This window comes from Dreissena polymorpha, chromosome 10 (genome assembly GCF_020536995.1).
Source record: "Dreissena polymorpha isolate Duluth1 chromosome 10, UMN_Dpol_1.0, whole genome shotgun sequence".
NCBI classification, from domain to species: domain Eukaryota; kingdom Metazoa; phylum Mollusca; class Bivalvia; order Myida; family Dreissenidae; genus Dreissena; species Dreissena polymorpha.
Window position 1 is genome coordinate 86,648,910 of NC_068364.1, and position 27,942 is coordinate 86,676,851.

The 27,942-nt window shown below is 34.3% G+C and overlaps 1 protein-coding gene and 1 non-coding gene across 2 annotated transcripts; both read right to left on the minus strand.

The window, feature by feature from the left end:
* Positions 1-2,082: 2,082 nt before the first annotated feature.
* LOC127848871 (uncharacterized) lies at positions 2,083-7,748 on the minus strand. Its single transcript, XM_052381533.1, has 4 exons — positions 7,652-7,748; positions 4,957-5,111; positions 2,777-2,944; positions 2,083-2,233 (listed from the first exon to the last, which is right to left on the minus strand). Exons 1-4 carry the CDS (start codon positions 7,699-7,701, stop codon positions 2,175-2,177), a joined length of 432 nt encoding a protein of 143 aa, XP_052237493.1. The 5' UTR covers positions 7,702-7,748; the 3' UTR covers positions 2,083-2,174.
* Positions 7,749-15,488: 7,740 nt separating this feature from the next.
* On the minus strand, positions 15,489-15,579 carry Trnam-cau (transfer RNA methionine (anticodon CAU)). The gene is given in 2 exon segments: positions 15,489-15,524; positions 15,543-15,579. It is a non-coding gene; the product is annotated as a tRNA-Met (tRNA).
* Positions 15,580-27,942: the final 12,363 nt, after the last annotated feature.

Below are 27,942 nucleotides of genomic sequence, written 5' to 3' on the forward strand. Positions count from 1 at the left end.
ACCCTCTTAAGCTTGTATTTATTCTTAAATGCCGCTCATTTTCCAGCAATATTATCAAGACTTTATTCGCTGCGAAATTTCTTAGCGGGATGGCCTAATTACAGCTTCACTAAGTAAATTTTCGGGGAGGAAAGTCGAGATATAAAGCGTATTTTGATTCGAAATAAATGCAAAACAAATGTTTACTAATATGGTTGTAAAATGAGCGTCATTTAAATATTTAAAAAAAGTAATCACAGATAAGGACGACACGCATTTTTCGTTACTTTTTGCATACTCAGTTATGTGTTTTTTTAACAAAGTGAATCTGAGCGTATTTGATCGTATTTGAGTTCGAGATAACAAACTTTTTCAATGTATTTATAAATGGCGTACGTTACGTTAATAGATTTTACGGATACATAATGTTTTTGTTTCTTTAAGAAGACTGTCGAGGTTTAGGGCTGTAATATCGTTAAACTCTGTGACGGCAAACATTTACCTTGCGATTTTGAGCGGGAAGAGAGGGGATCAAACAACAGTATTTTGATCCGCATACTATTTGGCATATTATTTAAAATTATGTGAATACTTTGAATAAGGATTGAAAACTTCAGAACGTGTGCTTCAAAATACGGCGTGCACGTAATATATTGCGTATGTAACGATGCCGGTAAAGACAACAACAACAACAACAATAACAACAAAACAAAAACAACCTAATTGTTCCATTCTGCTTACATGAAAATGAAGTTATCGTAAACTTCATAATGAGAAGTATCAAACAAAACAATAAAAACTAAGATATAACTTTCACATTAGCTTCCGAATGAAAAAGTCGTTCAGTCTCATAAATAATAATGATGTACTGATAACGTTAATTACCACCTAGTACGAATATTTCAGACGGGCCTGTAATAGTTATGAAAAATATTGACTTTATCTTTTCAATAAACAAACAACGGACAGATCTGTACGGAACTATTTTTTTCCAAATTAAAAAATAAGAGCATAAACATCCGGGCACTTTCTTGTTCGCAAAATACCAAACTCTCTTGATACGTGTTTCTAATTTTCCGATTTATATAGTTTTATTGTTTAAATATTTCATTACTTCTTGTTCCATTAATTTGTACTTATTCTTTAAAAATACGTTTTAGATTGCCTTAAAATTTTAATTCAGTCAATTGTCCCTTTAACATTTACTTCAGTAGAATCTTCGCTGTATCTTGTAAATAGACTTTTAACGCTGATGGCGCTTTGATTATAAGTTATTAGTGCGGTCTTTTGACAGCGAATGTGTCAGTGAGCATTCGCTGGCATATATTGCATTAGTACAAACAGAAATTTCCCGAAGATTAGGCATACCACGGACTACAATAGCTGGGATTATTAATAGATTTTGCGCACGGAATAGTGTTGGAAACTTACCGAGAAAAGGAGCCCCGGCAAAAATAAATGAACGTGAAAGTCGGGCATTTTTACGGATCGTTAAACAAAACAGGAAAATAACTTTATCGGACATAACTGGAGTTTTCAATCAAAATAGGAACGCTACAGTTCAAAACAGAACATTCGTTCTATGATCTGGCCTGCCCAAAGTCCGGACTTAAATATCATAGAGAACGTATGGCATAGGCTTAAAATACAACTAAAAAATCAACCTGATATCGTAGACACACAAAATAAGCTTGAGCCTTGAGGCAGCCATTCGAGATATCTGAATAAACATTCCCGTTGAATATATCAGAAACTTGTATTCGAGCTTACCAAGGAGAATACAGAGTGTATTAAAATCCAAAGGCTATATTACCAAATATTAAGGTAAATGGTTGGTCACTTGGTGTTAAATATGTTTAAAACGCTTTGTTTTATGAAGCACATTTATTGTTGACGTCAGCTATTTAGTTGATTGACGTTCACTTGTGGCACATCGGTGTAGTTCTTATTCGTATAAGAATAGTTGCAAAGCAGAGAAGTGTGTTTGTTTCATCCAGTATGAAATTCAACGGTTTGGCATATACGAGATGATCTTGGTACAAACCAAGAACATGTGTAAATGTAGCATGCTGCCATTTTATGTAAAATGTTACTTAACTAGTATAAAGTAGATTCATTTATTTTTTCGCCTAACGAAACGTTACAACGTTATGGAACAGAAGCGATCAAGCCATTGAATAAGGGTAAAATAAATGTTATGTTGATATTTTCACCCACTGGACCACAAATTCTCCTTCTGTTACCTTCCAGTCAGCTGAAAATAAGTATGTACTCATTATTTGTTGTCAAGCATAACAGGGTGAACAATTATAAGCAATTTCACGCCGTTTAAATTTCAAAACTATTTTTAATTGATGCATCCCATGCACTTCACGTTGGTCTAAGGGTTTCTCTAGATTCCAAAATGGAGGTATTAATATTGATACGTTCCTTATGCATGAATTTATAACAACCGTCAATACACCAATAAACAATACTGGAATTTTTTTATATTCGCGGAGAAAATGCTTCCATTTCAAACACTTTTTACGACAAAATTCAAGGTTTTTGTTTGTTTTGTTTTGGTTGTTTATGTGTGTGCGTTCATGTGTGTGTGTGTGTGTGTGAATATGTTCTTATCACACCTATGTAAAGATCTGAAAGTATCAATTACGTAATAATGTACATTCTATAGTATTACAACCCGTATGCATTTTAATCAAGATATAAAAATATCAATAACTTGACCTGACTCGTTTAGAATCATGTGACTTTTCCTTCTAACTCAATGCGTCAAAAACATATACAATTCCCTTACAGTTAAAGTCAAACCAGTGGTAAATGTGCGGAATTTCTGCTGTGATCTCCAGAATAAAGTCCTTGTCGACGTCAAGGATCATGAACACGTGCAGGCCTTGTGTCACCGTGCCGTTCATCTCATCTTGCCAATGCTCCAGGAACTCTGCGCTGGTCACAAGACCGTCAGCTAGTGATATGCGACAAATGTACAAGCATTACACCAGCAATATAACACCAGCATATTCTGATGCCCATCAGAAGGTCGGTTGATGTTGAGATTGAGCCGTTAAATGGACCTTTTTTCAAAGATTTTGGCATGTATTTAAGTTTGTCAATGAATGCTTTATATTTATAAATGTAAACATTAGATCTAAAAACTCCCGTAAAAAACAAGAATAAAAATTAAAGGCAGAAGAAGTAAGTAACTCTCAACTGAATTCGAACAACTAACCTCTGGAGTAAAAGTCTATCGGTTAGACCACTCGACCATCTGTGCTCATACAATGAGTATTTTTTTTTTATATAAGCAGTCCTCGTTGTATCACAAAATATAACGACAACAACAGAAGTCTCTAAATTATTCAATCGTTTCGCGTTGCAACGTTTAACAATTTTCAGATTTTTAAATCGTCAAAAGATGCATATAATGGATATTTTAGAGCATGGTAAATGTTCAGTTTTACTGTTTCCTAACAAAAATCATAATTACAACGAAAATTTGCGAATACGATTTGTTTTTAGTTTTGTCAATTTACCAAAGCGTAAAAGGCCCCTTTTAAAAATCTCGTCCAGTGCTCTGGGAAATATGCGGTGGTCACCGGGTCATCTACAGTTGATAAGTTAACTTGGTATTATGTCAACACAAGTAATTTATCAGCTGCAACATTAGCAGCGAACTGCCCATAATTAGCGAAATCAACATGGATCTTCGCAATAAACATAATTATTATACCTAATTTGTTCAGTGTATTTTGAAGCATTGAAAGTAAAAGAAACGGAACATGTCCCAATTAAGAGTTATGCTGCTCGTATTTGGGGCCTTATTTAAGCATGAAGCCCAATAATTTAACTTGATTTGTCAAACATTAAGTCATAATTATGGCTGAAACCACTCTGCTTTGGTTATTGTCGATTTGACTTGAATCATAATGAAAGCGAGTATTTCAAATGCATGTTGTATTTTTTTATTTATACACGTATAAGCGTTCTACGCGAAGTCTGAGCTATTCACACTATCGTCCATTTTGACATACAACGATTTATAAATATTAAAGAAAACGATAAAGCTACAATTTAGCTACGTTCGTAATCAGATAAACATATGCCATGATTTAAAATCATTGCATCAGCGATAAGCTATAAAGATTAAGCTACGTTCACCGTTTCGTTACGTACCTATTGCAATGAAGATATGGTCTAACATTTAATAAGCGATAGAGCAAGATCGTCCGCTATTGACATGCGTTGCGAAGATGTAAAAATCTTCAATAAGCCATAAGGCAAGATCGTGCGCTATTGACTTGCGTTGCGAAGATGTAAAAACACTTTATAAGTGTTTGAGCAAGAACGCTTCAGCTATGTTCTAAGTGGTCGCAATACAGTCCGCTAAAAAGCCATTGAAAAAGAGATTAAACTACAGCGATTCAGCTATGGTGCCAGTTGTCTTTAAACAACGCATGTCAACAGACCGCTCGTTATTTGACAGGGAAGTGGTTCGAATATAATCAATGAAAATATAAAATTGCCAAATATCAATAATATTCATATTATAGCACAAGGGGTTTTGCATGTAGTTTGCGCTTATCACACTACCTTCCGCTCTTAACATATGAAGATATACACTTATTAAATAAGCGATTTAGATTAAACAATTCAGAAATTTTGCCAGTCGACACAGGACGGTCCGCTATTGAATATTTCATTTATTTTATGTTTTTCAATATACAAACATGTTGCGCATCGGGATTAATAACTTGCGATAATATTATTACATTATGTTTATAATTAGTTATATCAAACAAATAGTCAAGGAATGTGGGAAAATATTATATTAATTTCGGAAAAGCTAACAAATACTTACGTTAGTAATGGTATGTTGGTGTAATTGTAATGGTAATCGCGGAAAATTTAGCGCAAACAACGATAAAAAAGTTAAAATGAACATGCAAATGACGGTTCATACTTAACAATAGCACTTACTGTTGTTGTCATAGGAACGGAACACGTTCTGGAACTCCCCGTACGTAAGGTACTCGTTCTGGTCTCTGTCTGCCTTCCGAAACATCGCCCGAGCCTGGGGGCTGTCATCAAACACATGACCGCTTCCAGAGGAACGCTGGTTCAAGGTGCAGGCGCTGGTAGCAATCACAGAAATACATGTATTGAAGAAACTAGTGCACACCTTCCACCAAAATACGTGGCCACCAATCACTCCTGCATTGTTTTAATCAAAAGTGCTAGTGGTTACCGTTGCAGACTCTGTAAGACAGTGATAAGTAACGAGCCAGTTAACTAGTCCGTTAATTATTATTATTTAATTGACCTCTCCGGTGGAACATTGGCGCGTGGGTAGTGTCGTGCTATAATTTCAAAATAAGTTTGTGCCAGTAAACATGGGTTATAAAAAGGTGGCATATGCAGGAATGGTTTATTTAATTGTATAATTACTTATGCTGAAGATTTGTAATTGAAAAACAGTATACAATGAAGGAATTTTCTACAGTAGGTCGAGATACCTATACCACATATTTTTATTCACGCATGGGCGAAAAATATTGTGCATGGTTTTTATACAAACATAATTGTCATGTGAAAATAACATGATTTGAACAACATGTAAAATATATACAATATCCAATTTGTATAATATGTTGCCATGAATGTTGGAAAGGTTTGTTCTGTGAAATGTTTCTTGTGTGTTCCACTTTACTTGTTAAGTACATATGTTTACGCAAGGTAACCACGTTCCTTTTCAGTCAAGTCATATTCGTGGCACTTTTGTTTTAGGCAGAATAGAGGATGGACAACTTTTAAGGTTTTTGAATCAACTTACCAACACACGAACCCAGCAATCATAACAGTTACCAGTATCATCTGCAAATAGAGAATGGGCGCATGTGTAACACACAATACTAATCCACGTAGACGTAATCAGATAATACAAGTCTTCCGTATTCAAACACCAATACCAATAACCTTTTACAGATAATGGAATTATGGGAAAACAAACAATACCATTAAACACAGATTTTAATTAATTTTTAAATATGACAAGCTATATCTATCAAATGGATATTCGGCGTATATCCTGACTTTGAAATTTAGGTAGAAAATAGACGTTTAAATTACATAAAAACAAAGTCTTGTTGTGTTCTTGTTCACTTTATAATCTTGTAAACACCACATGAAATGTCTGTAATGAAGTGCACGTATATTATACCACATAAGAGTAGATACAAATTATAGATCACATAATATATTTCCTCACATGTTTTTTTGATGATTTTCTTCGTCATCGAAACATATGGAACGTTGATATCTAATTAAGACGCAGTTGTCTTTCCACACATTCAAATAACACTGTCACATCCCCATCATGCGAAAATTGGTCTTATGGCATATGCACTTGCACAGTCTGGTCAGGGGCTACGCTTTCCGCTATATAAGTACGCAAGGTCCCGCGGTATCTCAAGAGAAGCTAATTCAGTATGCACCTTCACAAGACTGCGCGGATGCCTAGGCTGGGCTGGAGCTACGCTGGTAGTATATTGCATAAGAACCATTTTAGCAAGACGCGGGTCTTTAAAAATTCTTCTTACGTCTTTTAAAGGAAACATCAAACCACGATACTTTGCGATAGAAAATTGATGTGTCAATAAGTTATTAATAGCAATAAGTTATTAATGGCAAATTGCTTACGTCACACATAAGTGGCTTGATAATTAAGCGATATCCTTTTTATCATGGACACTATATTATTTCGGTAGCTTTGCCTCAAAATACAAGACAAACTGATTTAACTGATAGGTTTCATTAATGCCTTTCCTTAAAATTCTTGTTGTTTAATATATTGCAATACTGTGTTATCAACATAAGGCGTCCATAGTACATTGATTACTTTTCCGTATTCCCATGACGATTTACTGACAAATCCTGCAAATCTTTAGGATGACATTTAATGGTAATCCTTTATTGAAACGGGCAAAAAATGTGTTACTGCATCTCCATACACTGAACAGTGTTACATCATATAATTGAAAGACGAGGTTATGTTGCCAATGTTCTGGGTGATAATGCTCTATACAGCCAATGGAAAAAATGAAGTTTATACATTCGAATCTGCTGGCGTTATGTAAAAGGTCATTTAAGGTGAAAAGCTGGGTTAAACATCTACGCCGAATAAGACCTTAATAAAGCATGGAAAGCATATGTAAAACACTCCACAGAGCCTTTATCAGTATATTTAAACATGTGTAAAACAGCAAATAAAAAAGCATTAATAAGACAGTGGTTGGATAAGTAAAAACCAATTATACAGCTTTGCTTAGACAATGGTATCATATAAGAGATTACTTATTAAATATAAGCTATATCAGCCAGTTGAAAAGTGAATAAAACACAATAAAAAACCCGTAACCAGAGAGTTTAAACGTATGCAAATCAGACTTACAATAAAGTATTCGTATGTCACATTGCTAATTAACTCTTTGATGACCGTACATGGACAAAGGAATTCAATCAGTCGTATTCAAAACATCATTAAACCTTAGTTTAACATTGGAAACGTGTCATACAATTACAATAAATTATAATCAGTAACATATTCATAGAAAATTAACTATTATTTAATATAAGTCTTCCGGCAACATACGTAAATATAAGCTTGTGTAAATACCTTAGATTTTGTGATTTATGTGTGAAGTACTTTAAAAACACTTCTGTCATGCACTTAGGGTTGATAACGACACAATTGGAAGGCAAGTCCGTAAATAGTGTTTAAGAAACGAACTAGTTAAGAACGCTCAGCCAGCTCAGAATTACAGATAAGACAGCGTCATGTGCATACACTGTACTTATCTTCGAGTCCTTAAGTTCATTTCTTTAAGTGTACTATTTAACCACGGTTTAATGGTTGATATATGCAATAGAAATAGAATCTATTTTGCAAGTTGCTTTTTATGTGTGTGTTTGTCAAAACTAACATTTTGTTACATAACGAACTGACATGCAGAATATAAAACAGTTCACTATATAGTGCTTACTCATTTTAAGTTGTTCGCTTGCGAACAACTAAGTTTAATACCACGCGTTTCAGGCCAGTTTTATTTAAACTAGGATTAACCTGATAACTTCCGCATCTGCTCAATCCGCGCTGAGAAAGAGTTGTATAATTGATGCCAGAGCTTCGAGTTCTTCAACTATATTCATTCACAAATGGAAACATAATGTGAATATCATGTTAAATGGAATATGTTTTGAAAGGAGCGTATATAGACAAGATTCAATAAACAATGTTAGAAATATACATGTCGCGGAAGAGATTGTTTTAGAATGATTAAAATAGTCCTCTATCTGCTGCGTCTTAATCGCGTGGTATTTTTGTTCAGCACAGGTCATTCATAATCAGAGGCTATAAATAGATGCTGGAACAAAAACTACTGCAGATCAAGAAGTATAGTGTTATATCGAGAGTCCAATATACTATTACGCGTCTGTTCCGTAACCTCGGTTATAGTGATTGCTACTACAGCTGGGTTAAATTTGATATGTCTGGGAAACCTTCTTTTTTACTCAACATGTAGCGGCGATATCTCATGTATTCTCAATTGACATGACGCCTGGACGATGATCACTTAATCACGTGGCTTAGCGGTCAGCAAACCTAGACAAGCTAACACCAAAATGGCTTCTTTCCCTATAGATTGCATATAGATTAACGCAATATTCCAAATGATTTTTATGGACTTTTTCACACCATATAACACTTTTAAAGGGGTTTGTGTCATGTTGTTATTCTGCAAATGCAAAAAATATTAGTTAATAAAGAACATCAGCAATTTATATCGTTTTTTTCGGTACATTAATCACGCTCTCAAACGTTTGCGCGCTTACCAAAATCGAACCTGGTACTACGTCTAATGGTGGTATTAGCAATAAATTAACACTACACTGGAAGAGCCATGTTATTTACGAAAATATTAACGAAACATTTTTCCCCGTGTTTTTAACAAGAAATAGCGCTTTATAACTGGGATTTCGGTGAAGTTTTACGCGCTTTCTGACGCCGAGTGGGTACTTAAATCCCACATGTTTTTACGTATAATTAAGAGTGATATTAATAATATTAAACATTGCTTATTGGACATTTATCAATCACTATAATTGAAAGTGCAAAACAACACAATCAGTTTGGTCATTGTCTGATATAAATTAGCGTTGTATGAAGGGGAATTCGGTCAGGCTACTTAATAAAGCTACCAGTATCAGACGCTCGCGAATGTACCGACTTCCCCCAAGTTATCACATTTATTGGTTATATCAGTAATAATAACTTTTATAAAATGACATTTATCGATACGTTTTATTAAAATAGTAACATAAAATGGTTTTCACTTGTTTCTGAAACACTAAAAAACTCGATTTTTAACGGGGATTTCGTTAAGTTACGCAAAGTGGGTACCATTATTCTCTATTATTTTACATGCACACGTGATTTAATTCATACTTAATAATTCTTAGTTATTGCTTATATGACATTTCCAGTTTTTGAAATCAATTAATGTTCTATAAGGGGGATCTCGGTAATTCTACGCATTTAAGCTTCCACTCGCACTTGTCATGACCGCATATCCGCGTTGGAAATGGTATATATTTAATTCATCTAACTTATCTTTCTGGATACCGAATGTCAGAGTTACATAAACCCTGTTAACACGGTTTTTGCCATATTTCATTTCCGTTTTTTTTTCGAACAAAATAAACTCGTTGAAAAAAAGAAAGAACTAGGCATTCGATATCCAAGTGTGGACTAAAAGCCTTTATAGGTGACACCACATGTCTGCACATGTGTAGATACCGTTATTAAGATAAGATATCACGTGTCACCTTCTATTAACATGTATAATGGCAATAAAGTGCATTACTATCAGAGTGATAAAACACAGCATGCATTGATTTCATGCTGGGTTTTATTTCTCTTAAAGTCATGCATATACACCTTGCTTCTCTCTAGTAACTGATAAAACTATTAAAAAATCATGAACTATTATGTGATGATCAGATCGATAACATAAACCATTTAAATCTGCTAGTGTATTCTATAATTAGATATTGTTATTGTCTTTGACAGTGTTGACGTTCAGTTGTTCGTAGGGACGACCGCATGCCTCCATCCATTTCTTACACTTCTCAAGATCTCTTTTCGGCTTTGGAAACGATATAAATTCAATGCCACCAACTAATCGTTCAGGATATCGATTGTCCAAGTTACATAATCCCCATTGACACAGTTTAACCATTTTTAATCTACGTTTTTTTAAAGAGGAAAACAAAAGAAACTCGTTGAAATAAAAGTTAACCTAGACATAGCTTGTTTAGGAAAACGGCGGACAATTCGTTGCTTACTCGCGCGCCCGCTATATCGATCGCTGATTGGTAGATCAATTCTTCGATAAGGATTTGATTGACAGGCGGCGTCATGTCAATTGCTTGGGTGATAACAATGCAATAGTATAAGGTAAAGTACGGAATCTGGATAGTGCCATCTATAAGCTCGCACTTCTTTCATCAAGGGCGACACTACACACACGAAGCGACAGTGGACAGGCGATATTGTTACAGCGATATTTGAACAGTACGCCGCGAATGTCGACTAAAATATCGAGCATCGCTTCGTGTGTCTAGTGTCGCGGTCTGAAATTAGACCTCGATACACGAGATTCGCATAATATGGGCGATATTTGAAAAATAAAATATCGTTGGTCGCCGCGACGGTCGCGCAAATTATCGTGTATAGCTTCTTGTGTCTAGTGTCTCCCTTTGAACGCGACACTAGACACATGAAGCGATACTTGATATTTTTCTTGACAGTCGCGGCGACGCACGATATTTTTCTGGACAGTCGCGGCGACGCACGATAGTTTTCTTGACAGTCGCGGCGACGCACGATAGTTTTCTTGACAGTCGCGGCGACGCACGATATATTTAAAACGATATATCGCCTTTTGGGCTACCTAAACAAGGGCGATATAACGTGTTAAATATATCGTGCGTCGCCGCGACTGTCAAGAAAACTATCGTGCGTCGCCGCGACTGTCAAGAAAAATATCAAGTATCGATTCTTGTGTCTAGTGTCGCCCTTGATGAAAGAAGTGCGAGATTATAAATGGCACTATCCGGATTCCGCAGTAAAGCTTGTTTATGTTCACAGTTTTCAATTTATAAAGCGTTGAACATGTGTTGCGAAAATGCTGACTTCGAAATAAATTTCGAAATTTACGTTTCTTACTCATTAAATTGAAAAGAAAAGTTAAGTGTGTGTGTGTGTGTGTGTGTGTGTGTGTATGTGTGTGTTGTGTGTGTGTGTGTGTGTGTGTGTGTGTGTGTGTGTGTGTGTGTGTGTGTGTGTGTGTGTGTGTGTGTGTGTGTGTGTGTGTGTGTGTGTGTGTGTGTGTGTGTGTGTGTGTGTGTGTGTGTGTGTGTGTGTGTGTGTGTGTGTGTGTGTGTGTGTGTGTGTGTGTGTGTGTGTGTGTGTGTGTGTGTCTGTTGATTCTCATGTTTGTCGCATATCCGCCGCATGAATTGTGAGTAATTGTAGTCAAACCACACATACTACGGGTATTCACATCATATGTGTCCTCACATGGTTTATTCTGAGTTTATTTCTCCGCCATCAAAATATAGTGTACGTTAATATTAACCCTCAGTTTTCTTTCAAAACATTCAATCACACATTCAAAGCCGCGTCATGCGAAAATAGGTCTTATGTCGTTTAGTTCAGCATAGCTCAAGCTCAGCCTGTGCATTTGCGTAGTCTTGTCAGAGGCGATGCTGTCCACTATAACACCACTCGAGGTTTTATGGTCATTTTCGCATGATGCTGGTCTTTTGAAATTACATTGCGAGTTGTAAATGGAATATTTTAGCACAATGTATTTCGATATGAAATTGAATAAAAAAAGCAGGGTAGCCTATTCAGGCGTTGAGGAACGACTTCCGGACGTGCTGACCGAGAACGGGAAACATTTATGGTTAGATAATTAAATGATTTTTTCTTGACGTGACTCTTTACTATTTCGGTACTTTTTTTTAAAGCAAAACTATGTTAATCGATATTTAATTATGTCTTCCCCTGACGATTAAGTGAATGAGTACAGACCGTGAAATTCTGACAGATGTTACGCGTAATTGTAACTGGGCCACAATAATTAGTATGTGTCTATGTGTCGTTTGAACGTGCAGCTAGTAGTCCGGAATTCCGTAAATTGAACAGTGCTGCATTCTTTACGCTGAGCACAGACACGGTGATGCAGCCAAATTTCAGGGGATTTCTCTCGATTCAGCCTCTAACATATTCGAATTTGTTCATTCGTGCCTGCTGACGTTATGTAGACGTCATTTAAAATGAAAAGCTGGGTAAAACAGCTACGCTGGAAAAGCGCACTATACCGATGTTAAGGTAAGAGATTGGTTGACACAGTGTGAACTACTAGGGTAACAAGTAATGCATCAACAGCAAAGTAAGGGTAAACAGCGCCCTCTTTATGACTACCTGATTAATTGATTGATTGATTTTATTTGGTAAAAATATGAACATTACATAGTTACTACATAATGCAGACAATATAAAATATATTATCACAGCAATATACATAGCAAACCATGGAATGCACACACAATACCAAGGATAACACAAAAAAGAGAAAAATGATTTTCACTTATTTCCATTGTGGTCCTTGATATTGGTGGCAGTAACCATGAAACAGTCATGTATTAGATATTTAATAATGTATATGTAACACATATGTACTGTTAAATAAAGTATATTACTGATTAAGAATGAACAAATATAATCACATGTTCATTATTATCACAGAGGTTGCTTAAGAAAGTTACACACTGCATATGTAGTTAATAAACACACTTTGTAGCATACTATAAGTTTAAGAATAATTATGAGTTCCTTGCATCTTAATGATCATAAGACTTAAAAATGTATCACAGTATTTTAACAGAACATAAAATTCATACTAAAAATTATACTATAAAATGCTATAAAGACTAAAAAATGTTTCTTGATGGCACCCTTGAAATTGTTAGATTTAGTTGCACCCCTGATGTTTTGAGGAAGATTGTTCCATAAACAGATACCATTATATGTAAATGTTTTAGAACCAAAACTTCCTACTCTTCGTTTGGAAAAATGACCAGAGTCTTCAAATGTAAAATTTTCAGCAAAATGATCAGATTCTGGCTGAGCTACCATATTAGACCTAGTACAACGATTATGTACGCCAGACACTGGCTTAAAATTCTCACCCATATACTCTGGTGCTAGGCCATTTTTAACCAAATGTACATGACAAAGTATGATCTGTTCTACTGGATTTAAAACAGGCAGCCAACCTAAATGTGAAAACTGTTCGACCAACATGTGATCTGTTATCCATATTCATAACAAACCTAATCATATTGTTTTGTGTAGTTTGAAGCCTATTTTTAAGTGACTGAATAAGACCAGGGTACCAAAAAGAGCAGGCATAGTCAAAGTGGCACTGTATAAGGGACATGACAAGGAGTTTTATGGTGTGCAATGTTAAGAACTTACTATTTCTGTATAGGAACTTTAACCTTGAGTTTGCCTTTGTAAAAATTGACCTAGCAATGGTTTTACCAGACAGGAACTGGTCCAATATAGCACCTAGGTACTTAACAGAACTTGATGGAGTAATTGACACTTCATAACAAAGACATAGTACCCGATACGTCAACAACCTGATGGCGATCGGAGAGATAGGAGGTGAACCACCTGACTGCGTCACTATGGAGACCAATAGCCTCAAGTTTCATGATTAAAATACTATGATCGACGGTATCGAAGGCCTTCTGTAGGTCTAACAATATCATACCAATCATCTTACCTTCATCCATCTTAAAACGAATATAATACAAGTGAAAACTAATGCTCGCATATTTTTATTTTATTTATTGTGAACAAAAATCTTATTGTATATTTTGAATTGTATAGTTTCGTTAAAGGAGTTTCCATCAGGAAATTATAATCTTAGTGTCATAGGTATTCGATATTCCAACAACATACATTTAATATGATGGTGATTGAAAATTTTATTTTATATTAACTGGTTCTCATTATACCATTTCATCATATTTGTAATGCTTTCAGAACGTCAAAAAAGAGACATGTTGTTGTTGTTTTGTCTAAGTTATCTCTATAACATAACTATTATGTTTAACAGTGCACACACCTAGACCTGTGCATTTAGAAACACTCTTTATAAATTTTGTTTTGTTGAATAGTTTTGAAAAATGATTTCCATCTAAAAACTAAGCTTTGATTTCAAACATTGAAACTAACGGTGGTAAAATGTACTAGCAGTGTGTGTTTCCGTTGTCATGTAAACTAGCATATCGGTATCGGTAGTGCTTGCTTACCAGTTGTTTGCGAATGACCGGTAAAAATGTTCCATACCAATAGTATGTACGCTGCCATTGAAACTGAAGAAAGGAAATCGTACTAGTATACATGACAACTCAACCACCAATATGAGTTTTTTGCAATTAATTCTCGGAAATCTTGAACAATAAGTATAAATTTACGTAAAACAAAAATGGTAGGTTACAAAACACTATTTAACTTATTTTTAAATCAGGTTTTATAAAATACATGCATGAAAGCGCGTACAATTCATTATGTAACCAAACATAATTTAACTGATTTATTTAATAATCCCATATCGTTGTATCTAAACAGCGCACAACGTAAGCGCCTTCAGTGCTTTGATTTGTGATGCGCACGCTCAGAGTGTACAGCACGTTATCTCTGTTATATTTTTAGGCGGTTGTTTTATCGGTAAAGACAACTGGTCTCGTCAATCACTTAAGTGACAGACGCGATATAAACTCAAGGGACCACACATGCTGCTTCTCAATAGAGTATACTAAGACTGATGCTTGCTACATGCAGCGGTCAGCTATCCTGTACAATCTATATAATTAGACTGACGAATCTATAAATAGACTGATGCAGGGGAAACGGGTAATGTTACAAGCTATAACTAACTGAAACAAATGCACATCCCTTTTCTATGCGAACTTCAAGCTTAAAGGTCATGTCGCATGATTTCTCAAGGGCTTTCATCGCCAATTGAAGCTACCGTTCGGTAATGGTGTTGAGTCTCTTACGTCTGTAGACATATGCCACGTCATTTTTTAAGACCATCTGATAACATTTGCAAAGTGAGTGCTTTGCCTATATATCGGAATTGACAGCACATGTTCCGTTCTTAAATGAGTGAGTAAGAGTTCCTGTGTTTGGGTATAATAAATCTAGCATCATTTATTATGTAGCTGTTTTATGTTATCGGCCTCTTAATTGTATGAATGCCTAAGTGAAACATAGATACATTTCTACATACTCTATTAAACTTTTCGTATATATGAAGTTTTGAAAGATCGAACATATAGTGTGAATTGTACGTGGGCTGGTAAAAAATTGCCCAGGGTGAGGATCGAACTCACGACCTTCAGATTGCTCTTTGGCATGTGATTATGAGACTGACGCGCTACCTACTGCGCTACCTAGGCTTCTAATGTTACTTGAACCGTTAAGTTTAAAAATGGTATAATATTGCTTAATCGGCCGTAACATACATATATTGCTCTGCTTTTAACACTCTTATTATAATCGTTTGGAAAATAAAGCTATGAAACGATTTATACCATGGGCTAAAACTACGATAAACTAAGTATTTAAAGTAAGAGCAGTGTTTCAGTACTCGTTGTGATAATAACAGTTCATGTATAAACCTGTTTACCTGACACAGGTGTGTTCAAAGAAGGATGATCGTTTAATGATGTCAAAGGGAAGCTACCGTTAAAAATACCAAATTTAACATATCACAGCGGTTACTCCCCATATTGCCCATGGCGTTAACAGAACAGAGCATACTTTTATTACACATAAACTGTACAGTTTCTAGTATTAAACAAAATGATAGTACAACATACATGAATATAGTAAGTTGATTTAGCAGAAATGTTATAAAATAGTAATTGATGAACTTTTTAATACATGAATGCATTTATAATCAGTAAAGTAAAACAGTAATGGTAATTTGGAGGAGCATAAAATAAAACAATGCGAATCCAAACCACATATTATTTAAGTAACGGCACAATAACGAATTCCGAGTATGCTTAGTGTATATGTATAATATGTATCAGCATATTGTCTATTATCAGTAAAATATAACAAAAATAGTTTCAAAATGTAACAATAATTATATTTTCGAAGGAGCACATACTATACGTTTGAATCACAATCACATATTAAGGCTTCGGCACTGTACCGGATTATACATATTATTGGCGTCGCACTGGAGTGCGGCGACTAGTATGTAATCCATTTTTTTCGCTTATGGGCGGAGAAGTTATTATACGGATCAATGTATATATTTTAGTTTTAAGAATATCTTGCATAGTGGTGATTTTTTGTGTAAATTAGTGTAAATAAGTACTGATTTGTTCCTATTACATTTACTACAACATGTATTGCCAATAATGCAAAGCTAATTGTTTTAATTAATAACTAATCACAGGGAAAGATCACAGGGACTGGGCAAATACGCGAAACTTTCTGGTTTTGTATAAAAACAAAACATGATCAAAATATATTTATTTTGTGCTTTTTCTAACAATAGCGCAGACTTTTGCTGTTCGAGTTTTGGTTAGCGCGTATATTCTTCAATTTTACAAGACGACAGCGATTACACGGTTTATTGCTTTATTGATAACCGTTGCACAACAGTCACTTATTAAGGCAGTAGGTGCCTAGTGAGATCGGGAATAGTCGGTCGAAATCGCCGTATTCGGAAAGCGTTTCGGCTATAAGCTATATCTACGGTAAAGTCCGGAAATAATACTAAATACACGAAATAAATTTTTATATTTTTATTTAAGAGTTAAATTTTCTTATCTCTTTAAGATTTAATAACTATACAATACAAATATAAGTTAAATTAATTCATTTCATAAAATATTTGTGTTCATGACGTCACGGTTGTTGACATTTTCTTAGCAAAATGAAAGTGCGAAATGATAGCGAGCGATTTGCAAAATCGAAAAAGAAGCAAACACCGATCGACAACGTTGTGTTCGATAACAATTATTCATTTACCGAGCTCTGCGATGGCGATTTGTGTGAAAATGACTCACGTAAAAGCTTTTCGCATTTGCTAAATGGCGTAAAAAGAGTAAGCAGAAGTGGGTGGGGGATGGAAGAAAATGAAGGAGATTGATTTACTCGTTGAGCTGGAGGTTTTGCTTAACAAATTACAGTATGGTCAGTTTTGTAATCTGTGTCCCATTCCTTTTACAATATATAACATTGTTGGCGAACTACAAAATGGCCTCAGTGGTTATTTGTACGTTGTTTGTGAAAACCCTGACTGTAGAGAAGTCAACCGTAATGCTTATGGAAAGCAACACTATCTCAAAGTCAGGGGAATGCCATGCTTTGACGTAAATACCAAGCTTGGAACATGTCTTCATTTTTCAACCTGCCATTTGAATTAATGTTTAATATTGTACAATTGCCATTGATCTTTGGACTTCTTACACATTTTCAGACCCCTTAAAATTCCAAGTGTCATTCCCAGTGAATATTTGTTTATCTTGTAATATATAAGGAAACATTCCGGTGTCCATCATATTCAGTTTTCAAATTTAGTTTTGCATTTGTGTTGTTTAATCCAATTGATTGCTCATTCATGTTATTTAATAATGTAATGATGATACGAATGGATTCTATGAAAATACATTGTGACGTCTTAATTAAGTAACTAAGGCCTTATTTCGTTTTCATGTTCTTATTATTTTCAATTCTCTTTTCAGCAATGAAAGTCAGTTTTGACAGGCTGGTGAAGGTAAATAACTTCCTAACCAATCTAAACATAACGCTTATTGCAAATAGAAATCTTAAGAAGATGGAGGCTCGTGCTGGGGAGGCCATCAAGAAAATCTCAACTGCTTCGTCTAACAAGGCTGCCATTGATGCTTATGAGAAAGAAATGGAGTAAGTGTAAAAACTAACTTTTAATACAATGTTATTGACTATTCTGGTGCCAAATTGTAGTATTTTTCCTCATCAACTGTCTTCTTATTTTTATCCCAGATGAACATGAAACATATTAATAATAATTGTTTTATTAAAGGCACTGTGTTCATAGTTTGGTAAAATTACATTTTTTTTAAAGATTTCTGGTGAGAACCCCAGGGCAGGCACATTATTAAAAATATTTGTGATTGTTATTATAAATATTAAAAGCTATTCCAAATATTACATAAAAAAAATCATTACTTTTAGTAATAAATCTTATGAAGGAGCATAGGTATATTAAAATTCTGAGCTCATCATATAAATGGTGAATTCTTTTCACAAGCGATAATTTGAGTTCAACGACTGGTCAATATGTAATGTTCTTGTTGTGCTGAAAATTGATTTTTCTCATAACCAACGATCATATAAGGCGTCAGAATAAAATTTAAAGAGGAATTATAAAATTCATGTAATAAGCATTGTGTGAATTTAATTTTGTATTTCAGTTCGAGGTACAGTTATTCCTGATATTACTCAGATTCCTGCTGTGCATTTGAAGACGGGTTTTAAGTTCTCGACATATGTGAAGACAACAGTGCCAATTTCCTCCGAAGCTCAGAAAGTGATTGGCATGTCTGTTGGTGATCATGGCATAATGCGTGTAAATGGTGGAAGTGTTGCTAGTGTATCAATTAAAACCTCTCTACATGATTGTATGATGTGGCTTGCAAAGTTTCTCAGAGCCATTTTTGTTGCACCTAATGGGCAAAGGTTTGATTTTCCGGTTTTGGTTAGTGCATTGCTGAACACACACTGTTTTGAAACGTTTTGTAATTGTGTAAGCAGTTTTGTGGACTCTTTGCCGGTTTTCAAAAATTGAATCCTGGACAGTCACACAAACAGGAAGATCTAGTGAACGTGTTCTCCAGGCAACCTGCAACGCCCACAGTTCTCCTGATGATGTTGAAGCACTGGGACCTTTGCTTAAAACATGTAAAATTACTGACAATATGGCCCACATCTTTACTGTTACTGCAATCCATAATTCCGTTTGAAAGTCATGAAAAGCCTTAAAGGCATAGAACATTAGATTGTTAGACGTGCTGTTGCATAGAGGAACTCTAAAGCGACCAACAGCTGAAAACATTGCGGGATATGGACTGGCATTGTGTCATTTAAAAGCCATATTTTCTAGTTCCGGAGAGGATACTTTCATTGCTAAAAACAATGAGGGACTACAAAAAGTCACTAACGCAAAAAAATATTTTATCTGAAGTGGTCCCTAAAATCGGTCAGTTTTTCAGTGACGAAAAGTGACGGAACGAGATAATATGGCTTTCAAATGACACGCGGCCAGTCAAAATCACGCAATGGCTTTATACTGATACTAAATTATGTACATCTAGTTGTCATTAATCTGGCTGTTTTTATTAAAATATAAGTTGTATATTAGTGTGCTACATGTTTAAAGAAACATTATACATCTTTATGCTACGTAATATTGGGACAACTTTGATATTTTGTGGTGAACTGCGCCTGTATTCATATGTTGCCTTTTGACTTGTGGTGACCTTAAGATTGTATTATTAGCCCGGCTGTTTTCGGAGAAAACTCCGAGGTATTGTCATAGCCTCTTCGTCGTCCGACGTCCGCCGTCGTGCTAAAACCTTTACATTGGCTCTAAAATTAAAGTGCTTCCACCTACAACTTTGAAACTGCATATGTACATGCACCTTGATGAGTTCTACACGCCACACCCATTTTTGGGTCACTAGGTCAAAGGTCAAGGTCACTGTGACCTCTAATATAAAACTTTAATTTTGCCTCTAACATCATAGTGCTTCCACCTACAACTTTGAAACTTCATATGAACACGCACCTTGATGAGTTCTACATGCCACGTCCATTTTTGGGTCACTAGGTCAAAGGTCAAAGTCACTGTGACCTCTAATATAAAACTTTAACTTTGCGTCTAACATCACAGTGCTTCCAACTACAACTTTGAAACTTCATATGTACACGCACCTTGATAAGTTCTACACGCCACACCCATTTTTGGGTCACTAGGTCGAAGGTCAAGGTCACTGTGACCTCTAATATAAAACTTTAACTTCGCCTCTTACATCATAGTGCTTCCACCTACAACTTTGAAACTTCATATGTACATGCACCTTGATGAGTTCTACACACCAGACCAATTTTTTGGTCACTAGGTCAAAGGTCAAGGTCACTGTGACCTCTTATATAAAACTTTAACTTTGCCTCTAACATCACAGTACTTCCACCTACAATTTTGAAACTTCATATGTAGATGCACCTTGCTGAGTTCTACACGCCACACCCATTTTGGGTCACTAGGTCAAAAGTCAATGTCACTGTGACCTCAAAAATAAATAAATAATAATTCTGACAAGCTTTCGCAGCCGAGCGTGGCACCCGTTATGCGTTGCTCTTGTTAATGTATTATTATATCAATATTAATTCAAAGTTAGCTAAATTTCTTCACATGTCATGGTTTATTACTGTAGCTTTTAATAAGCAACTAGAAAACCCCCAAAAAGAAGTGATATACAAATTTAAACTTAAATTCATTGCGTGAAAATGAATTGGGGTAGGCATACTCAAAGTAAAATTTCTTGAGATAGGAACAGTAAAACTTCCTGAAATTCAGTCAGTGTGTATAAAATATGTTGTGTTAAATAAATATGTACAATATATGCATTTCATCACGCTACAAGTGACATAAAACGTAATTAAAGTTTCTTGTCACTGAACCATTTGTTGTCGTTTTTGCCATTTTATCCAGATAAGTGCATATATTATTGGACATCAAAGGCACAATTCTCTTTCAATGACACTTTTTTAATTCTGTATCTACTAACAAAATCCAGTCGAGTACGTTTATTAAGTTAAATGTCAAAATATATGTATATCCCATTACAAAAAACTATATATTTTGGATATAGGGTAAATCCATAGAAAACGCCCAACCGAGTCAATGGGTAGGTGTATTCAACCAAGTATAAAAAGTTAACTGGCTGGTAAAAAGTTTTAAAATTTTGCAATTAGTTGTGATATACAATTTTTTGTGTGGAAATAATAACAAAGAGTTTTTCTGGAAAAGTACCCATTAGCCTCCCACTACCTTAATATCTTAGTTAAAAGGTGATTTTTTCAAGCGGTTCCGTAGTGTAGTGGTTACACGCTCGTTTCACATGTGAGAGGTCCAAGGTTCGAGCCCCAGTAGAATCAAATGAATTTATTTGTGTTCTATGTTAACTGTTTGTTTTGATGTAGACAATTTGTTTTAATAAATATGCTGTTTTATTGTAACCATTTTTTGTTTTTATTATGCCCATGAAATATATGTGTGAGAGGGTGGGGGGGGTCGTAAACACATTAAAACCTTCTTTCTTCGACTATCCTAGCAACCACCTAGTTACTAATAAAGGCGCTATAGAGCGCGAAGCGCGACACGTATTATCAATTGTAATAATGAGTCTTGATAAAGGAAGCAGCCGCTTATCAATGAGGAGCACCATCACAGTACCCCAGTTTCATTACTATCAAGTCCTCCTACAGGTATTTATAAGAACCACATATAGAAGACCGCAGGCCTGACCGTATCTTGCCAGTGATATGGACCCTTTGGTATGGACCTTTAACCCCGCTCACTATCCAGCGTAAAACTTCCGGGTTTACATTTAAACTGACTATTAATAGCTCATTAATATCTTAGTAAGAATGTGATTTTTCAAGCGGTTCCGTAGTGTAGTGGTTTCACGCTCGCTTCACATGTGAGAGGCCCAAGGATCGAGCCCCAGTAGAATCGAATTATTTTATTTGTGTTCAATGTTAACTTTTTGTTTTGATGTAGACATTTTAGTTTAAATAAATATGCTGTTTTATTGTAACCGTTTTTTGTTTTTATTATGCCCATGAAATATATGTGTGAGAGGGTGGGGGGGGGGGTCGTAAACACATTAAAACTTTTACAGTGTACAGTGTTTTGATATTAATGAGTACTCAACCCCTATCGTAAATGAGCAACGTAAGAATAAGTTCAGAATCATCTCCCCTTGAAGTTGAGAAAAATATGAAATTACGCTTACAAGATGAAGCAGATTTTTTAAAACCTACACAGTTCTGTTCCATTAATGAAAACTGCACACGGACGCCAGTAAGAAAAAGGAAACCAATGTAAATAAAATGAACTATGAAATATTTGGGGGTTACAACACAAAATCATAGATAATGGTTATTTGGGGGGTATAACACAACATCATAGATAATGGTTATTTGGGGGTTATAACACACAATCATAGATAATGGTTATACCAGTATCTTTTTCTATTTTGTTTAAAATAATCGGCCAAAATATTAATATGTACAGTAGAAAAAAAAATCGTTCTATGTAACTTCATTGAGTGCCTTTTACACTGAAATTCCCGACGCCCTTTGATGCTTTGCATCAATACTTATCTTGTACTTAATGTTAATGCAATATCTATGTCAGCATGTACAATAAACAAAACCTGTTTAAATATAGAATATCACATGATGTCATAATGTATTTAATATAACTTTTTATAATGAATGTCCTTATCGCAAAATAGTAATTAACACAGCAAAATCAAGCTCCAATCCAAATCGCAACGTAGTTATTAACGATGAAAAATGAAGTTCCTATCCTTAGCGCGACATGAGAAGGGATAGCGTAAAATTAACAATTTTCCTATTCGCAATTTAATTCAATGTTTTTTTAAAACGAAGTTCGGATAAAAACAATTCAAAATAACATCCAAATCATGAACGCAACATTGTCATTAACTACGCAAAACGAGGATCCGATCGTAAGATCAACATATTAAAAACAACGCAAAACGAAGTACCCATCCTGATCGCAACATAGTAATTAGAAACACAAAACAAAGAACCCATACTGATCGCAGCATAGTAATTAGCAACGCAAAACGAAGTACCCATCCTGATCGCAATATAGTAATAAGCAACGCTAAATGAAGTTCCAATCCTGATCGCAGCATAGTAATAAGCAACGCAACATGAAGTACCCATCTTGATCGCAGCATAGTAATTAGCAACGCTAAATGAAGTACAAATCCTGATCGCAACATAGTAATTAGCAACGCAATACGAAGTACCCATCTTGATCGCAGCATAGTAATTAGCAACGCAATACGAAGTACTCATCCTGATCGCAGCATAGTAATTAGCAACGCTAAATTAAGTACCAATCCTGATCGTAACATAGTAATTAGCAACGCAATACGAAGTACCCATCCTGATGGCAGCATAGTAATTAGCAACGCTAAATGAAGTACAAATCCTGATCGCAACATAGTAATTAGCAACGCAAAACGAAGTACCCATATTGATCGCAACATAGTAATTAACAACGCAATACGAAGTACTCATCCTGATCGCAGCATAGTCATTAGCAACGCAATCCTAAGTACTCGTCCTGATCGCAACATAGTAATTAGCAACGCAAAGTGAAGTACCCATCCTGACCGCAACATAGTTATTAGCAACGCTAAATGAAGTACCCATCCTGATAGTAACATACTGATTAGCAACGCAACATGAAGTACAAATCCTGCGCGCAATTAAGTAATACATAACGCAAAGTGGAGTATAAATGTAATTAAAATATACATTCGATAATAATGAAAAATACATCTTAAAAAGAATATCAGACCCGATTCCAACCTGTGAAATTTAATTTATTTAACAGAGCCTTCCACTGATGCACTGTTTCTTCTCAGTTTGATATTACCTGATATATTGCTGTTATGCAAACTTGACGGAATGAACTGATTCATCTATGACGTTGTGTTTCCCTTTCGGACATTGTCGAATGATGGGCGATGTTAACTATATCGTATAACTGATTCATCAATTACCTCGTGTTGCGTCTTTCGTAATACTGCGAATTAATATAACATCATCCCATTCATGTTAAGGAAACAGAGCGAATACGAAAATTCATCACAATAAAGCATAATCGCTATGCTTTAAATGAATGTAGAAGAAAGTAATAATGTTGACTGATTTTAGTTTAGATAACTTAAGTGGTTCGAACACGGATTAAGTTTTAATGCATTTTTAATTAAACTTTATTTACTATAATGGTTTTTCATTTTTATGTTGTTGTCCTATAAATTGTCATTCATTATTTTCATGTCACAACAAAGGCAAGGAGTGCAACATCTTTACTGTAAACCATGTAACTCGAACAATTTTTAACGAATCAACTACACACCGGTTTTTTCGAAAGCTTATAAAATAATTTATCAGGAAAATTAATATATACATATATATATATATATATATATATATATATATATATATATATATATATATATATATATATATATATATATATATATACTAGGAGATTAGCCATTTACGGGGTATATTTCAATATGAGACCCTTGTTGCGGGTTGTATAAAAATTCCGGGGTGCATTTTTCACCCCAAAATTTAGGACACGTATTTTTTCATTCTAAACCATACATACATCATTTTGGTGACATATGGCAACAAGTCGGTTTCATATCGAAACCATATATATCATAAAACACAGTTATTTCCCTTTTGTTAAAGCTCTACAATCCAATTAAGCGCGCATGTTGAGATTACACTATCAGATATCATAATGAGCCAGAAATACAGCTGGAAAACTTCGCTCTGCTGATCTGTAAAATAAATATTCTTGTTACTGATGAACATGATTTGAAATCTTAGTTTGTTGAATTTTAAGCTTGAAAAAAAAGAAAGCTATTTTTATTAAGAAATGAACTTTTGAAGTGGTTTCATATTGATGCATTAATTATTGAGAACTAGAGGTAATTTGTAGCAATTAAATTAATACAGTTAGTAATGCGCGTATACAGTTTTGTTTATTAAATCGAAGATTTAGGCTTATGTGTGTTTTACATATAATATTTAAAAAATACTCATTCTTTTTTAACAAATCTTACAATTTTCATTGATAAAACTGTTGCTGTCAAGTAGCATTTGGAGAAATATAGTAAATTTCATGCCTGTGTGGTACTAACAATTCCTACATTCATGTCGTGTTTTGTATCGATATAGTGGATATGCATAAACTGTCAATTTCAATGATGGTCAAATACATTCTTGGGTAAACAATAAGAGAAAAAAAACATGTAATACTTTTTTTGATTTTTATCGTCATTTTAATTGGGAAAAATATTGTGTGTGCGTTTGTTACATACATTTTATTCACACAAAACGTAACACACCGATATTTGTCATATGAATCAAGATAAAACAGATGAAACAATAATGCACAAAACAGTTGGTATTTGCGAATGGTTATGTTTACGCAAAATATCCGTTATATATTCATGGAGCAATTTAATAACTAAATACATTTCTGAAGGGTTAAAAGACGAACAATAATAAGTTCAACCAATTAGATGTCATAAATTGATTCATGTTATTAGAAGGCAACACAATTAATCGCTGAACACAATTGCTTGTTCCGATTTACCGCCAATACAGTGCCAACATGCCAGTGCTTGATATATGGCCATTAGAATCGCACGGGGGCTAATAAAATTCAGCCGAAGTAACAGCGCTAATGAATTCTACCGCCATTTAAAAGCAATACACATCAAATAGCATTCTTTCCTACTTTCCATAATAATGCCTGGTCGTACACTGCTTATTCAAACGATAAAACTTAATCATCAAGAACAGAATTGTTTTTGTGTTGCTTCTATTTCTAGTAAAAAAAATACATAAAAATATATATTTAAAATGCTTCTTTATAATGATGTTGAAAAATGTATGTTTAAACCCCCTCTTAAATTGAGGGGTTAAATATGTAAATGGAATTTAATGTTATATATCAATAGTATGTTGAAATGTATTTAAGTTTTTTTTTATGGGAATCAATGTTTTGAACGTGTTTGTTAAAATCGTAGCACTTTAATTATGATTATGATGGTAAATATTATTGTTACGATTATGTACTTTTTGTCATTGCGATCAATATAATTATTATAGTTGATGTTGCTATTTGTACTATTATTATTTTTCAACTTCATATAATTTTTATTTACATGGTATGTAAAATGTGAATATGTTTTAATATGTTTGAAGGCCATATAAAAATAAGAAATGTGTTTGTCATTATAAAGCAAACGATGAAATTTTAGACACTATATCAGGAGAGCAATTTTCAGGTACAACAGAACATCGATTATAAACATACAGTTAACCATGCAATCATCAAAACGCGAATCGCCGCCTTGAAACGGTCATTGCAAAGCATTAAGGGTTGTTACCGGATTAAGGGCTAACCGAACCTAATACTTAAAAAATTATACCATCGGACCACTAAGGACATACGAAGTGTGTTTTTTTTTATTTACATTTTTCATAAATATTAATTTATAAAATAAAGAATAATCTTGTTTAAACAAATGTTATTGAAAAAATGTTGAAAATGGACTAACTTTTGAATGTTTTAACATATGATGAAAACCAATACACGTATGCAACTTCATATTAAAAGGACAATAGTTTGCATGATTCGAGTTTAAACGCGAAGGAATCTTTTTTTATGAAATCAGTTAACAGACAAACAGAGAGCCAGAGAGGAGGCCGAAAAGAACGTGGTAATTGAAGAACATGTATACACTCGTCTACTTCATCGCGGGTGAATTATATATTGGGCTGATATAGTTTATACATGCATAAAAAGAAGAGCACGCGGAAAGTTATACATTACTATCTTAAACGAATTCTTCAACTTATATCACCAATACTTTTTGGTGATCTGTGCTCTGTCCCTCTTTAGCAAACAAAACAAGTTGAAACAATTGTATCTTGTATAAAAATTTTGTGGTTGTCTTTTAAGTAAATTGATAATTATAATTCAATTTTCTCTCTACGTTCAACAACGGAAAATAAAGATTTTTAAGAATTTTAATAATAATTTCGGATAATACATCAATTGTAAAGATATGAAAATTATATCTTGCACCTTTATTAAAGCATTAATATGTATGTTAATTCACCAATTTGATAAGATACCGATAAGTTATAGAGATAATTGTTTTCCCATTTTTTAGCAAAGAAAAAACAATCTTTATTATCTATTGGTCTGAAAATTGAAAATATAGCTTAAATTCAACTATTAAGTTTAATTTATCTGAATATATTGACTATCCTGTACAAAATATTGCATGTACCAATAGTATACTAATATATTCTATTCCGTGTCAGACTAAATGACCAAACATTTTCATAACATTTTTTACAGTAATACAATGCACCAAATAATGTGTGAACGTTTAGATAAGATGAAACTTATATACACATGTATATACAGTTTTTATGTTCCAACATATATACTTCTGTATTGTTATGTAGAAATACGCAAATTAAAGACGCCTTTGTGAACCGTTATCTTAAAAGTTTATTTCGCCGGTCTTTCACCAACATATCTTCTGTTACTATAATCCGCACCCCAGATCCACCACAGCACATAATAGTTATATTATCTATTTATTTAATAACATTTTAATCATTCTGTCAACTTCAACAAGAACATACTCTTTCTGTTGTGTTCAATACTTTGATCCAGTTTGAATTTGGATACGCAACAACTTCGCACCTATGATTCGTCATTCTTTGAAATGCTGTATGATTTGTACCGACGTTAACCGCATGCTGCTAATGTATATATATTGTACATGCATATATGTTGATGACGATGAGCTGATGAGCTGTATCTGCTAAAGTCGAAATTAAATATTATTCTGTTCTTATCTATGAAAATAAGTGTGTCATTA

Bases quoted from the DNA above. Each gene is read 5' to 3' on its own strand.
- LOC127848871 (XM_052381533.1), bottom strand. From the start codon at position 7,701: ATGACAGAAGTGTTTTTAAAGTACTTCACACATAAATCACAAAATCTA. The intron at 5,112-7,651 runs GTATTTACACAA...GATTGCTACCAG, and splicing joins CATAAATCACAAAATCTAAG to CGCCTGCACCTTGAACCAGC. The intron at 2,234-2,776 runs GTAAGGGAATTG...ACTTATTTTCAG, and splicing joins CCACTGGTTTGACTTTAACT to CTGACTGGAAGGTAACAGAA.